General features: G+C 60.7%; 1 protein-coding gene across 1 annotated transcript in view; it reads left to right on the forward strand.

The window, feature by feature from the left end:
• Ablim2 (actin binding LIM protein family, member 2) overlaps nt 1-13,886 on the forward strand; it is a 75,850-nt gene that overhangs the window by 7,797 nt on the left and 54,167 nt on the right. Inside the window, exons 3-6 of the mRNA XM_013023892.1 lie at nt 1,904-2,087; nt 6,756-6,865; nt 8,036-8,162; nt 10,350-10,443. Of these exons, the coding sequence (XP_012879346.1) occupies nt 1,904-2,087; nt 6,756-6,865; nt 8,036-8,162; nt 10,350-10,443 (515 nt within the window). The remainder of the gene's footprint in view (nt 1-1,903; nt 2,088-6,755; nt 6,866-8,035; nt 8,163-10,349; nt 10,444-13,886) is intronic.

Consider the following 13,886-nt stretch of genomic DNA (forward strand, 5'->3'; position numbering starts at 1 on the left):
GGGAGAGCTTTGTGCTCTGCCCGTGACTGCCCCAGTCTCGGCTTTGACTTCAGAAGTTCCAGGTTCAGACTCCACCTCTGCCACCCACAGCTCCTGTGGCTCTTTGCCCAGCTTCCCTGCTGTAAATGGACTCGGCACCAATGTGTGCCGGCCCGGTGGGCCTCTGAGTGAAGCCTGAGTGGGGGGAGGGTTGGTGATGTGTGGGGCACAGAATTCCAGCCAGGGCCTTGCAGGTTGGGGGGGGGTAGCAGAGCCGGGAACGGGGGAGAGAGAGAGAGGCAGGGAGAGGAAGAGAGGCCTGGGCTTTGACTGAGGGTGTATGACGGCCTTAGGGTCCCCCGCATGGCCGGGCCATACTACGAGGGGCCGCTGGGGCAGGGGAGGGGGACCGAGAGCCCAGCTCGAGGTGGAGGAGGCGTGTGGCCCTGGTGGCCCCTGAGCTGGCTCCTTCCTCACACTGCAGAAGAGAGATGGCACAGGAACAGCACAGAGTAGGTCCGAGTGCCTGAAATCGCCTGGGAAAACACAGACACGCAGTCTCGTGATCCCAGTGGGCCAGGGTTCTGTGCTCTGGGGAAGTTTTTGCTGTGTGAGCCCCCAAGTCCTGGGGTCATGATGAGAGAAGAGGTCACCGTCAAGGGTGAGCTGACGGGGTCGCTGGCGGCGGGGGCCAGGCTGTGCGGGGGGGCGCCTGCCACCTCCCCGGTGTTCAGTGGGTTAGAGGCCCAGAAGTGGGACCTCGGGTCAAAGGGCAGGAGCTGGGCTAGGTTCCTCAGAGGGAGAGCGGGATGGAGCCCCAGGGCCAGGGTTGGTGCGTCCCTCCGTCCCTCCGGCTGCCCTCCCCTCTGTGGTTTCTCACCAGTGAACCCCCCCCCCATTAGTCAACTTGATATGGGGTGGGCTGTAACCCGAAGCCGTGCATTGTCTCCACCAGGGCTCGGGTTGCTGTGAGTTTGGACTTTTTATTTTTAGGAGGCTGTGGTCTGGGTTCTGGCTGCCGCCCGCTGGTGCCCTCAGTGCCCTTGGGGCGGGCAGAGCCTGACCAGCAGCTGAGGCAGCCCCGGGCTGGGCGCCGGGATAGGCTCCGGCCGTCGGAGCCGGACAGCTGTGGCACACAGCACGTCTTCGCGTGACCTCCGTGGCCCACGTGGGGGGGGTCACCTCCCTCCTCCTCCAAGTACCCGGCCTGCGCCCAGGCCCACGCGCCCGCGCCTAAAACTGCAGCCCCGCGGCCTGTTGTCCTGATCAGGACCCCGCTGCTGGGCATGGGCCAGGCTGGGGAGAACACACACGGGGGTCAGTCCCAGGGTGGGTGTGGACAGTGGGGCACGGGGCCCACGCGTCCCAGCTGCCCGCCTCTCGGTGAGTGACAGCAGGGCCGCGGCGGGCGTGGATGGTGGGCCGCAGGGCTTGGGGACCAGGGCCAGCCGGGTGCACCGTTGTAGGCTGTAGCCCCTGAGACTGCATGGGGCTCCCCGTCCGTGAGAGGTGGGCGCCATGTCCCCAGTGCTGTCCTGAGACGGGGTGCCCCAGCTCACCCCAGTCTCTCCCAGGGCTCCTCAGCTCCAGCTTCCTGGAGATGCGGCGGGAAGGAGGCAAAATAACCCCGTCAGGGTCCCGTGTGCTCCCCGCCTCCTGTCCCGGCCTGGCACTGGCGCGCGCAGGGCTCAGGGTCGGGGGTGAAGCTTTCATAGGGACGAGGGAGGCGTGGCAAAGCCACAGGGCCCAGCGTCACCGCCAGCTCAGGGTTTTCGGGGCTCATCGCGGGGTTGAGGTTCCCTCCCTCTGCACCCCCGCCCCATCCAGCGCTGGGCACGGCGGCCTGGCATGGAGAGGGCCCTCGGGCGTCAGCTGAGGGGCGCAGACAGGCACTTCCATGCCAGCGCGGCCTCCATCTCCCCAGCCTGTGGCTGTGACCTGGCGGAGGGCGGCTTCTTCGTGCGGCAGGGCGAGCACATCTGCACCCAGGACTACCAGCGGCTCTACGGCACCCGCTGCTTCCGCTGCGACTGCTTCATCGAGGGCGAGGTGGTGTCGGCACTTGGCAAGACCTACCATCCCAACTGCTTTGTGTGCGCCGTCTGCCGGTGAGTCCCCGCCATCGCCGCCCCCCCCACTGCCCAGCCTCCTCCCCCCTCCAACCAGCCCCCAAGTCTGTGTCCTGGGCCAGGCTCAGACCCTAAGCAACTGCTCTCTGCCGCCACCTCCTCCTCCTCCTCCGCCTCCTCCTCTTCTTCCTCCTCCTCTTCCTTCTCTACCTCCTTCTCCTTTGAATTCAGGGCTTTCCCCTGGTTTGGCCTGTTTACTAGGTTGATGCTCTACCACTTGATCCATGCCCAGCTTTTTGCTGATTATTTTGGAGATAGAGTCTAGGCTGGCTTTGAACCATGATCCTCCAGATCTCTTCCTGAGTAGCTAAGATCACAGGTGTGAGCCCCTAGTGCTCCTCATTCATTTGCTCGTTCATTTGGTCAACATGATGTGTGCCAGGCTCCGAGCCGTGCAGGCTGGGAATCTTGGGTGGTCCCGCGGCGCTCCTCCCACGTGGGCAGCCTCCTTCCCTCCCCACAGCCCCACTCCATCCGCCCCTCCCCGCTCCCGACTGTGGCCAGAGTAGGGCAGAAGCAGGCCCCGGTGCTGCCTCTGTGCTGGTCCCTGCCGGCCCTGGCAGGCGGTCACCACAGACAGACCGGATGTCCCCGAGCGCCGGGCCGAGGCCCCCACTGCCTGTCCTCCCCAGGGCGGGGCACGCCGCCAGCAGGCAGCCTCTCCCCACCCCTTCCTTCCTCACTCCCTCCCCTCACAGCTCCAACACATCCCTTCTTCCAGGGCTCAACAAAGAGTAAAAATAAAACCAGCTATTTCCTGTCCTGTTGTCCCCTGCTTGCCACACCCTTCGTGCTGTTCCTAAGCGACCGTCTGTGGGTACAGTGTGTACCCGGGGCTGGTACCCAGGGTCCCGGGACATGGGGAAGGAGGGTTCCAATGAAAGAGCAATGGCGTGCAGCCAGAGTCTCCCGGGGTTGCACGGGAGGGTCCCTAGCGGAGGGTCACCAGCGGAGGGTCCCTAGCGGAGGGTCACCAGCGGTGAGGTTGCCACAGACCCATCCTGTCTCAGCGGCCACCTCTGGTGACCACCATCTTGCATCACTGCTTGTGTGAAGTGACTCGGGCTGGGTTTATCCAGCCGCCATGAACAACCAGAAGACGGGACGCATGTGTGAGTCCTGGCCCAGGTCTGAGGACAGGAAAGCAGCAGGCCGCGCTGGCCCTGGCGCCCCGCTGTTTCAAAGGACAGCACAACCAAGCAGAACGTGGCATCTCCTGGGCTGGACTCGGTGGTTGGAAGCCAGAGGCTGTGGGAGGCTTTGGAGGCCCACAGGGGCGCCCTGGAGTCTGGGGCCGTGTTTCAAAACCATGAGGACATGAAGGGACATCGCAGGCGGGTGAGAGACTCCTCTCTATAGCAAGCTGAGAAACAGTTTAGAAAGAGGAAGGAGTTGTTTTGGCCCAGAGTCTCAGGTTTCTCCTGGCTCCCTCGTTTCTGGGCTGTGGCACGGTAGGGCATCTTCACAGAAAGGTGAGAAGCGGCCAAAAGAGAATGGCTGTGCTAGAGGCTTCCTCTACCTCCCCCTTGTCCCCTCTGGGCCTCTGTCAATGGATGGGGCTGCCCACGTCCAGGGCAGTTTTCCTTCTTGTTAATCCTCTCTAGAAATGGATCCAGACACACCCAGAGGTGGGCTTCACTAATCCAGAAGCCCCTCCCACCAGGATAACAATCAGGAGTGCCTCTCACCAGGCAGCAGCCACGTGCCTCATAATCCCTGGGAAAAAAAAGGGGTCTCTGAGCAGTGTGGATGGTCCACACCCAGGACCAGGACCCCATCTCTGAGCAGTGTGGACGGTCCACACCCAGGACCAGACACCATCTCTGAGCAGTGTGGACGGTCCACACCCAGGACCAGACACCATCTCTGAGCAGTGTGGACGGTCCACACCCAGGACCAGACCCCATCTCTGAGCAGTGGGACCAGACACCATCTCTGAGCAGTGTGGACGGTCCACACCCAGGACCAGACACCATCTCTGAGCAGTGTGGACGGTCCACACCCAGGACCAGACCCCATCTCTGAGCAGTGTGGACCATCCACACCTAGCACCAGGATGCCATCTCTGAGCAGTGTGGATAATCTATACCCAGGAACAGGTCGTCATCTCTGAGCAGCGTGGACAATCCATACCAGGACCAGGACACCATCTCTGAGCATTGTGGACGGTCCACACCCAGGACCAGAATGCCATCTCTGAGCAGTGTGGACCATCCACACCTAGCACCAGGATGCCATCTCTGAGCAGCATGGACCATCCACTCACCGGACATGCAGCAGTGACAGCCCATGTGCCATCCCTTTCTAATAGGACAAGAACTGAGACAATAATGTGTTACTCATCAAACATGAAGATGGGCCTCAGAAAGATCATGTGGGGACTGGAGGCATGGCTGTAGTGGTAGAGCACTTTCCAGTCACGTACAAGTCCCTGAGTTCAAGCCCCAGTACCACCAAAAAGAAAACAAAAGGAAAGGAAAGAAAATATGGATGGGAATGCTAGGAAGTGAAAAGTGCAGTTCCTGAAACGGAGAGTCCTCCGGAAGGAATTAACAGTAACTTAGGTTCCATGGAAGAAAAGATCATCAACTTGAGAACATTAACAATAGAAACCTTCAAGCTGTAGGGGGGATGGGGAGAGAGAGGGAGGGAGGGAGGGAAAGAAACTGAACTGCGTGCAAAAGCATTAGTGAACTGTGGGTGAAGATGAGACTCTTCCTGTCTGGCCTTCCGTCTCCCTGCTGGACAATGGAGAGACTAAAATATTCTTGCAGGAAGAAAAATGAATGAAAAGTTTCCAAAACGGATTAAAACTACAAATCCATAGGTCCAACAATCTTAATGAACCCTGAATAGAATATGCTCTCAAAACCCCCACCAAATTGATCATTAAATTGTTGATACCCAATGAAAACAAGAAATCTTAAACACAATAAAGAGAAGACAGACAGACAGACAGAAGAAGGCGGGACTGCAGGCTTCTACCAGAAACTCCCGCATGCCAGAGAACAGCACGATAGAGTCTCTGAGTGCCGAAAGTAAAATAAGAAGAAACACCTACTGAACAATAGCATACCACCACTACCACCATCCCAGAAAAACCTTCCGAGGCTGATGTCTGAAGAAAGACTCTCCAGGCAATGACCTGAACAGGGACAGTTACTCAACACCCAGGACCCTCCAGCCGGCGTGCTAGGGGCTCCAGGCTGTGTGGCCTCTGGATGCGAGTAGGAAACAGGAGCACACACAGGCTGAGTGACTGTTGTAGTTACACAGTAGGAAATTCGCTCAGCCATCCCGTGACTGAGGGACCCCGCTTCCCCGCTGTGGTGGAGCTGCGGAATGCTGCCCTGCGGGACACCGAGGGGAGCCCACCACACACCAGCGCAGTCAGAGGCCGCGGGCCCACCCTGCAGGGCAGGGTCCTGGGCTCAGTCAGCGGGCGTTGTTCCTCCGTCCTGAAGAAGTGGGTCTGGCCAGATGCAGCCAGGACACCTCTGCTCAGGGAATTGCCGGCTCTGAGCATGCGGGCCGAGCTGGGGCGTCCTCCACCTGCCCCAGGACTGGGCCAGGGTGTGGGGGCAGCTGTGGAGAAGCTAGGCAAGGCTGTAATCCTCAGGGCCTCCATCCTTCCCTTGTTCAGCCAGCCAGCAGCATTTCATCCCTCATCCATCCATCATCATCCTTCCATCCATCAGCCATCCATCATCAGCCATCCATCCATCCATCAGCCAGCCAACCATCATCCATCCATCAGCCATCCATCATCAGCCATCCATCATCAGCCAGCCATCCATCAGCCAGCCATCATCATTCATCAGCCAGCCAACCATCATCCATCGATCCATCCATCATCCATCCATTACCCATCCATCCAACATCCACCCATCCATCCATCAGCCAGCCATCATCCATCCATCATCATCCATCTATCATCATCCATCCATCCATCCATCCATCATCCATCCAACATCCATCCATCCATCCATCCATCCATCAGCCAGCCAGCCATCATCCGTCATCATCCATCATCCATCTATCCGTCAGTCAGTCAGCCATCACCCATCCACCATCATCCATCCATCCATCCATCCATCCATCCAACATCCATCCATCCATTCATCTATTCATCAGCCAGCCAGCCATCATCCACCCATCATCATCCATCATCCATCCATCCTCTGTCCCCCATCCTCCATCTATCCATTCATCACACATCATCTATTATCTATCCATCCATCTCTTTATCTATCCTCTATACATTTATCATCCATCCATCCATCACACCCATCATTTATTCTCCATTCATCCTCCATCCTCTATCATCTATCCACCATCCATTATCTATCCATCATCAATGCATACATTAATCACCCATCCATCCATTCATCTTTTATCTATCCGTTCATCATCCATCCATTGTCCACCCATCTACCCACACTCTGGGCATGTACAGTATTGCAGGCGTGGGGTGGGGGGAGGGCTGGAACGCTCCTGGCTGGTTGTTCTGCAGATCACTGGCTCTCTGTCACAGTCCCTGGCTCCTGGCACCGAGGGAGGGGTCGCTCCCTGAGGGACCCTCGGTTTGCCCCTGGTATTGTGTGATGGCTGGAGGCAGCCCGCGGGTGACCAGCTCTCTCCTTTCAGGCTTCCCTTTCCTCCTGGGGACCGTGTGACCTTCAATGGGAAGGAGTGCATGTGTCAGAAGTGCTCCCCCCAGACGGCAGGTGGCGCTCACCTGTCCCCGGGCCTTCGGAGTAAGTGGGAAGAATGAGGGAGGCACTGAGGGAGGGAGGGAGGGGTTGGAGTGAGGGTGGGCCTGTGGGGAGGGGGAGGGGAGGGGATCAAATCTTGGAACGCGGGTGTCACCCACAATGGTGCTTTTCTAATTGCATCTGAAGTCCAAGGCCCGAGCTCTCAGCAAGAAGTCAGTGTGAACCGTTCATCTAGAGCTGCCTGGCAGCCAAAGCGAGGAGGATACTGAGGAGTGGCTGGAGCCACATGCAGCCCCACAGCACTAGCTACACATCCTGACACACATGCACGCACACACATGTGCACAGTCACACACACCATGTGCTCACCCTGTACTCCCCACGCAGGCCCTGCTGCCAGAGCTCTGTCCCCTCGCGCCCCGCCTCCCCCCTCCTCTGCAAGGGCTCCCACTCAGCCCTGAGCAAGGGACTGGCAGTGAAGCAGCAGCTCGCTGTGGGGGATTGTGGGTAGGACCCGGGGAGCAGTTCAGGCACGGCTGAGGGGGGGGAGGTCACGGGAGGCTGGCGAGGCCAGAGCAGGCGGTGGGCAGCGGGAGGAAGAGCCATGTTGAGAGAAGATGGGGCTGGCCAGACTTGGGGTGCAGAGGGAGGGAGCCCCAAGACCTGACTGGGCCCCTTGAAGGGACAGTCTTGCGTGAGGGCCTTGGAGGAGCTGTGGGCTCCAGGGAGTGGGTGCCGGGCAAGCTGGACCGTGGCTGGAGAAGGAGCAGGGGAGGGGGTGAGGGGTGAGGAGGGGTGCCGACCTCCCTGGGCTGCGTGTTTCCCCTTCGTCAGTGACGGGAACCAGGCTCAGCCCGGGGCAGGTGGGTGGCCCTGACCAGCTGCTCTCAGGAGACCCGCCGCCGCCCCCCTCAGACCAGCCCCACCCCAGCGCCCCCCTTGTCCGAGTTCATGCCCCTGAGCTGGGGCTCCTGGGTCTTCACCTCTGCGCGCCCACGCCCAGGCCAGGCTGCGCACTTCACACACGAGGAGACCAGCCTTGCCATGGCGGCCACTCAGCCCGGGTCACGGGCCCTGCGGCAGCCAGGACAGGCCCACCTCCTGAGCACAGGCTCCCAGCTGCCCTTGATGGGGCCTCTGGGGCCCGCGTGCAGCCCCAGGGCCTCCCCTGGCTCTCAGAGAGGACATGGCCGCCCTGTGCTCTCTCCTCAGGCTGTGGGGGCTGCGGCTTAGAGATCACCAACGGCCAGGCTCTGGTGGCCTTGGACAAGCACTGGCACTTGGGCTGTTTTAAGTGCAAGACCTGTGGCAAGCTCCTGAACGCCGAGTACATCAGCAAGTAAGTGCAGCCGGGGCCAAACGGCCAGGATCCTCACACTGTGCACCAGCCTGGGGCGACGGAGGAGCGGGTGCCACGTGCCACCTCCCACGTGGCTTCCACTCCTGGGCAACTGGTCCGGTTCTGCTGTTGGGGAGGAGACGGGGCAGGACCTGTGGGCTTGTCCCACAGCCCGCATCTTCCTCCCACCAGGCCCACATGGCGTGGTTCCACCACAAGGCGAGCGCTCTACCACTGAGCCACCTTCCCAGCCCTACGTGGTTCCATGTCTAGTGCCTGATGTTGGCTAGGAGCGAAGGAGCCAGGCTTTCAGCTCTGCCTGTGTCTGACCCTCTGTTCTCCATCCTGGCCGTCAGCTCCGCCTGCCCGGTGTCTGAGCATTCTAGCACTGGGAGTCCCGCAGAGAGCCGAGCACGCCTCAGATACCAGCCACAGGGACATGGCGGGGAGGGCGAGCTGTGCCGGGGCTCGGGGAGGGGACGCTGCGGCTCACAGAGGACTACCCCTCCCCCCAGCTGTCATGGTGCTCCTCGAATGTGTGGTTGAGCCGGGCAGCAGGTCTGGGAGGGAGAACGTGATTTTATCAGAGGCCACAGAGGAGCCTCATGTGGTGATCGCGGCTTTGAGCTGGATGAAAGCCAGCACATGCCGGGATCTGGGGGAGTGTTAACCCTAGGCCCAGGAACCTCGGCAGGCAGCCCTGCACACAGAGGGTGAGGTGAGCTAATGGAGAAGCTGGGAGAGCGACTTGAGCAGACACCTGCCCTCCTCGGGGGCAGCCCTGCGGCAACTGGTGGAAGATGGCAGACCTCAGTGAGGGAGACCTTCTCCCTTGAAGGAGATCAACAGGACAGAACTGTGAAGAACAGAGCACACACATGCACACACATGTGTACACACAATACATGCACGCACACGTGCATACACATGAGCACACAACAGGCACATGCACACACGAACACTGTGTGCTTGCACACACATGCACATGTGCACACACATCTGTGCACACAAAGTGTAGACATAGAATCTCAGCAGGGCCCCAGTGTGTGCCCCTGTCCATGTCCACCCGGCCTTGCGCTCTTGGGATGCACCCGAGAGACCAGGTGAGGGACACAGGAACCTGCCTTCCAAACAAAACATCCCCACTCCAAGACACACTCCACACTGGAGGCCGACAGCCCAGCCTCCATCGCAGCCCGGCCTCCATCATCGCAGCCCAGCAGGTGGGGGGTGACCGGCAGACGAGGCCCAGCACAGAGTGACAGCTCGGGCACCCACGAGGCCCCGGGGGCGTTGGGGGCTCTGCCTGTTACTTAGCAGCCTCCACAGCCATCCCAGAATTGAGGGGGAGGGCGTGCTGGCGTTGCCGTGGTGATGTTATCTGCACGCCTCGTGGGTGGGTTTGTGTGGGGAACGGGGCCTGAGGTTGGCGCCTGTGGAAGTGGGTCTTGAGGACCCTGCCTGTGTCTTCTCTCTTGGCCTCTTTGCCTTCTGGCTGGGGAGCCTGCGTCTGGGGCTACACCCCCTCTCCTGTGGTCCTCACTCCTGTTTGACCGGTGGGGAAACAGAGGCTCAGGGAGGTTAAGCCACCCTGGGGGGGGGGGCAGTGGGGCCCAGCACCTGAGCCCAGCAGGAGCATGGCCACCAGAGCTCAGTGAGCTTGGCGTCTCCCTCCCCCGCCGCCTGCCTGTGTGCAGCTGCCGCCGTGGACACCAGCTGTGCTGTCCCCGCCCGGAGTGAGGGGCTCACGCCACTGCCTACCCCTCCTGGGAGGTGCCCGCGCCTGACCCCCCTCCCTGCAGGACCAGCCTGGGCACCAAATGTGGCCTCCTCAGCCCTGGCCCCTCCCCTTGCCTTCCTGTTACCCTGGGCCTGTCCCAAGATGGTGCCTGTGAACCCCCCCCCCCGCTTGCGTTTCCTTGTGGCCTGCTCAGCCCCCAGTCGCCCCGGCCCTCACCACCCTCTGAGCCGTGTGCCTCAGCATCTCCCTCTGGAACACAGGTGCTTTTTGTAATGCCCCGTGATCTCTACCTATGCAAAGTGGGGGGGAGGGGTCCTTGGAGTAGGAGGAGCCTGCACACCCCCACAATGACTGCAGGCCTGTCTGCAAGCCCTGTGCATCTGGGGGGGTCCCACGCCATGACCTCAGGAAGACCCCGCCCCGCCTGACCACCTGTCTCCTTGCAGAGACGGGCTGCCCTATTGTGAGGCTGACTACCACTCCGAGTTCGGCATCCGCTGTGATGGCTGTGAGCAGTACATCACTGGGCGCACACTGGAGGTAAGCGGCAGGCCGGACCCGGAGGCCTCGGGCGGGATCCTCTGAGAGCTGGGCCCCTGAGTGCTGGCTCCTCCTGAGTACTGGGTCCCTGAGTGCTGGGTCCTTCTGAGCACTGGGTCCTCCTGAGTGCTGAGTCCTCATGAGTACTGGGTCCTCCTGAGTACTGGGTCCCCTGAGTGCTGGGTCTTCCTGAGCGCTGGGTCCTCCTGAGTGCTGAGTCTTCATGAGTACTGGGTCCTCCTGAGTACTGGGTCTCTTGAGTGCTGGGTCCTCCTGAGCTCTGGGTCCCCTGGGTGCTGGGTCCTCCTGAGTACTGGGTCCCCTGAGTGCTGAGTCCTCCTGAGTACTGGGTCCTCCTGAGTTCTGGGTCCCCTGAGTACTGGGTCCTCCTGAGTACTGGGTCTCTTGAGTGCTGGGTCCTCCTGAGCACTGGGTCCCCTGGGTGCTGGGTCCTCCTGAGCACTGGGTCCCCTGAGTGCTGAGTCCTCCTGAGTACTGGGTCCTCCTGAGCACTGGGTCCTCCTGAGCACTGGGTCCTCCTGAGTGCTGGGTCCTCCTGAGCACTGGGTCCCCTGAGTACTGAGCCCTCCTGAGTACTGGGTCCTCCTGAGCACTGGGTCCTCCTGAGTGCTGAGTCCTCCTGAGTACTGGGTCCTCCTGAGCACTGAGTCCTCCTGAGTACTGGGTCCTCCTGAGCACTGGGTCCTCCTGAGTGCTGAGTCCTCCTGAGTACTGAGTCCTCCTGAGTACTGAATCCTCCTGAGTTCTGGGTCCCCTGAGTACTGAGTCCTCCTGAGTACTGGGTCTTCCAAGTGCTGAGTCCTCCTGAGTACTGAGCTTTCCTGAGTGCTGAGTCCTCCTGAGTACTAGGACCCCCAAGTACTAAGTCCCTGAGTACTGGGTTCCCTGAGTGCTGGGTCCTCTTAGTGCTGGGTCATCCAAGTGCTGGGTCCTCTGAGTGCTAGATCCTCTTTAAGTACTGAGTCCTCCAAATGCTGTTTTTTCTTTCTTCCTTTCTTCTCTCCTGACCCCCTATCTGGGTACTGGGCTTTGAACTCAGGGCCTGGGCCCTGTCTCTTAGCTTTTTCACTCAAGGTTGGCACTCTACCACTTGAGCCACAGCCACACTTCTAGCTTTTTGCTGGTTAGTTGGGGAGAAGACTCTCACAGACTTTCTGACCCGTGTGGCCTTTGAACCTTGACCCTCACATCTTAGCTTCCTGAGTAGCTAGAGGTGAAGGTATGAGCCTTCGGTGCCCAGCTCACCAGCACAATTTTAACATGGCCTTGGGCTTCATCACCTGGCCATAATGGAATTTTCTAGAACAGTCACTTATGGCTGGTCACAGCCTTTCCAGTCTTTCCTTGTGGTGATCCTGGGTTTGCCCGGCCGTCCTTACAGTTGTGGCAAGGCTCTCCCTTCTGGGCTTGGTCTCCGCCCTGATTCTTGCTGATTTTTGAGCTTTGGTCTTGCTTCCTGCTTGGACCAATCCACTGGCCTTAGGTTTCCTGGTGGCTGGGTGAGGAGGTATTCCTGAGTCCACTTCTTCATCAAGTAGGGCCTTCTGGAACATTTCTGCCCAGACTGGCCTTGAACTTCCATCTCGACAACCTCGGCCTCCTGAGTAGCTAGGGCTTCGGGTGTGAGCTGCCGCCCTGGCACTGCAGAGCTTTACCGTCATGATGTGTGTGTGTTCCTCCCCTCCCCTCGGGTAGGGCTGGCTGTTGACAGCCACTGTCCGGATGGGGTCTCCTGACTTACAGAATACAGCTGTCCACCATGGCCGCTGCAGACTTGCTGACCACAGTGCAGGCTCTTGGTTGCTGTGGCTTTCCTCTGCTCCTCCTCCTTCCGTCCACTGTGTCTGCAAATGCACTGGGTTCTCTGGGGCGGGGGGTCACGTGGGAAGATTGAGATATTCCCTCTGCCACATGTCCTATCTGTATTTTCCTAAGTGGTGATGGATGTGGACAGACAACCTGCTCTGTCCCGGCTCCACATCGACCTGCACCTGAGCCCTGTCCCCGCCTTCGCGCACCCCGCCGGCCTTCGCCTTCTGACAGGCCTCCCCTTACTGACAAGGCTCCGCCGGGCCCCACCTGCCTTTCCTCCTCCATCTCCCCACCCCGCACCTTCTCTCACGCACGGCTGTGATGAGAAGTTGCTGCTCTGAGAAAGTGTCTGTAAAGCTCCATGATGAACGGGATCTCTCTGTGTGTGATGAGCCATACCCATGCATGTGTGTGCACGCACGTGTGTGCGTGCACATGGATGTGTAAGCAGTAGGCACACCCGGCCTTGGCCCCTAGCAGACCCCAGCAGCCCAGCCTCTGCCAGGGAGAGCTGTAGGCTTGCATGTTGACCGAACCTCACCTCCACATTGTGATGTCAGGGTCGGGCACAGTGGCATGGGGCACAGGCAGCTGCACGCGCAGGGGTCTAACTGCATTCCTGACATCCCGGCCCTGCCCAGAGTGGCCCTGGGCATGTGGGAGTGGCCCCCATGTGGGGCCAGCATCGAGCCCTTGGGTGGGTTACAGAGGCAAGGGTACCCCATGGCTGCAGTCTCTGGCCAAACGCTGAATGGGAGTCTGGTGTCAGGCGCAGCCCCTCGGGTGCACTCCGGGGTCTTGGCGGGGCTGCTTGGGCTGCAGGGAGCTGAGCAGCCTGGGTTTTCCCTGCGGTGTGCGGTGGGGGGTGAAGGGCCTGGTGGGAAGCTCCCAGCGTTTGTTTTTGCCTCTGCCAGCAGCCAAGTGTGCTGCGGTGGCGGCTCCTGAGCTGAGTCGTGCTGCGGGCGCTGCAGAGCTGAGCCTCCTCCCGAGGCGAGGCCAGGCGAGGTGGGGAGGAGCTGGCTGCGCAGGAGGAAGCCGCCCTCCAGCTGTGGGCCGCGGGCTGGGGGAGCAGCAGGAGCAAGTGGCAGATTTGAAAGGGGAAAAACACAGTCTGGGCTCTGGCTGAGGGCCAGGGCATCCTTCTGGGCCCGCGCTCAGGCTCACACGCCGGAGGGGGCCGCCGCCCGGCGACTGGAGTGGGCCCGGCCCGGGCGCGGTGCAGGTAGGAAGCCTGGCGAGGCTGCGGGGCTTTCCACAGGCAGTGGGGACCCCACGCTCTCCCTCTGTCCCCGACAGCCCCTGGATGTCTCTGGTGCCTGGGTGGGGGTGTTCCCCGGCTCCCGTCTGCGCCAGGCCTGTGGGGCAGGCACAGTGCCACCGTGGGCACTGGGTGCCAGCAGCAACGCCCGTCTGTGACATGTGCGTGCTTGGGGAGGGAGGGCTCCCCCGGGAAGGCCCCCCCTTCTCGCTCACCCCTCAGCTGTCTGCTGTTCCTTGAGCCCCCCCTCCCTCCGTGAGGAGCCCACTCTGTGGGTGTGCTCCAGGTGGGCTGGGCTGGACGGTGGGAGGGAGGGGGCTGGCTGCGGGCGGCAGAGCTGGCTCTGGGTGGA

This window comes from Dipodomys ordii, unplaced genomic scaffold (assembly GCF_000151885.1).
Source record: "Dipodomys ordii isolate 6190 unplaced genomic scaffold, Dord_2.0 Scaffold71, whole genome shotgun sequence".
Classification (NCBI taxonomy): domain Eukaryota; kingdom Metazoa; phylum Chordata; class Mammalia; order Rodentia; family Heteromyidae; genus Dipodomys; species Dipodomys ordii.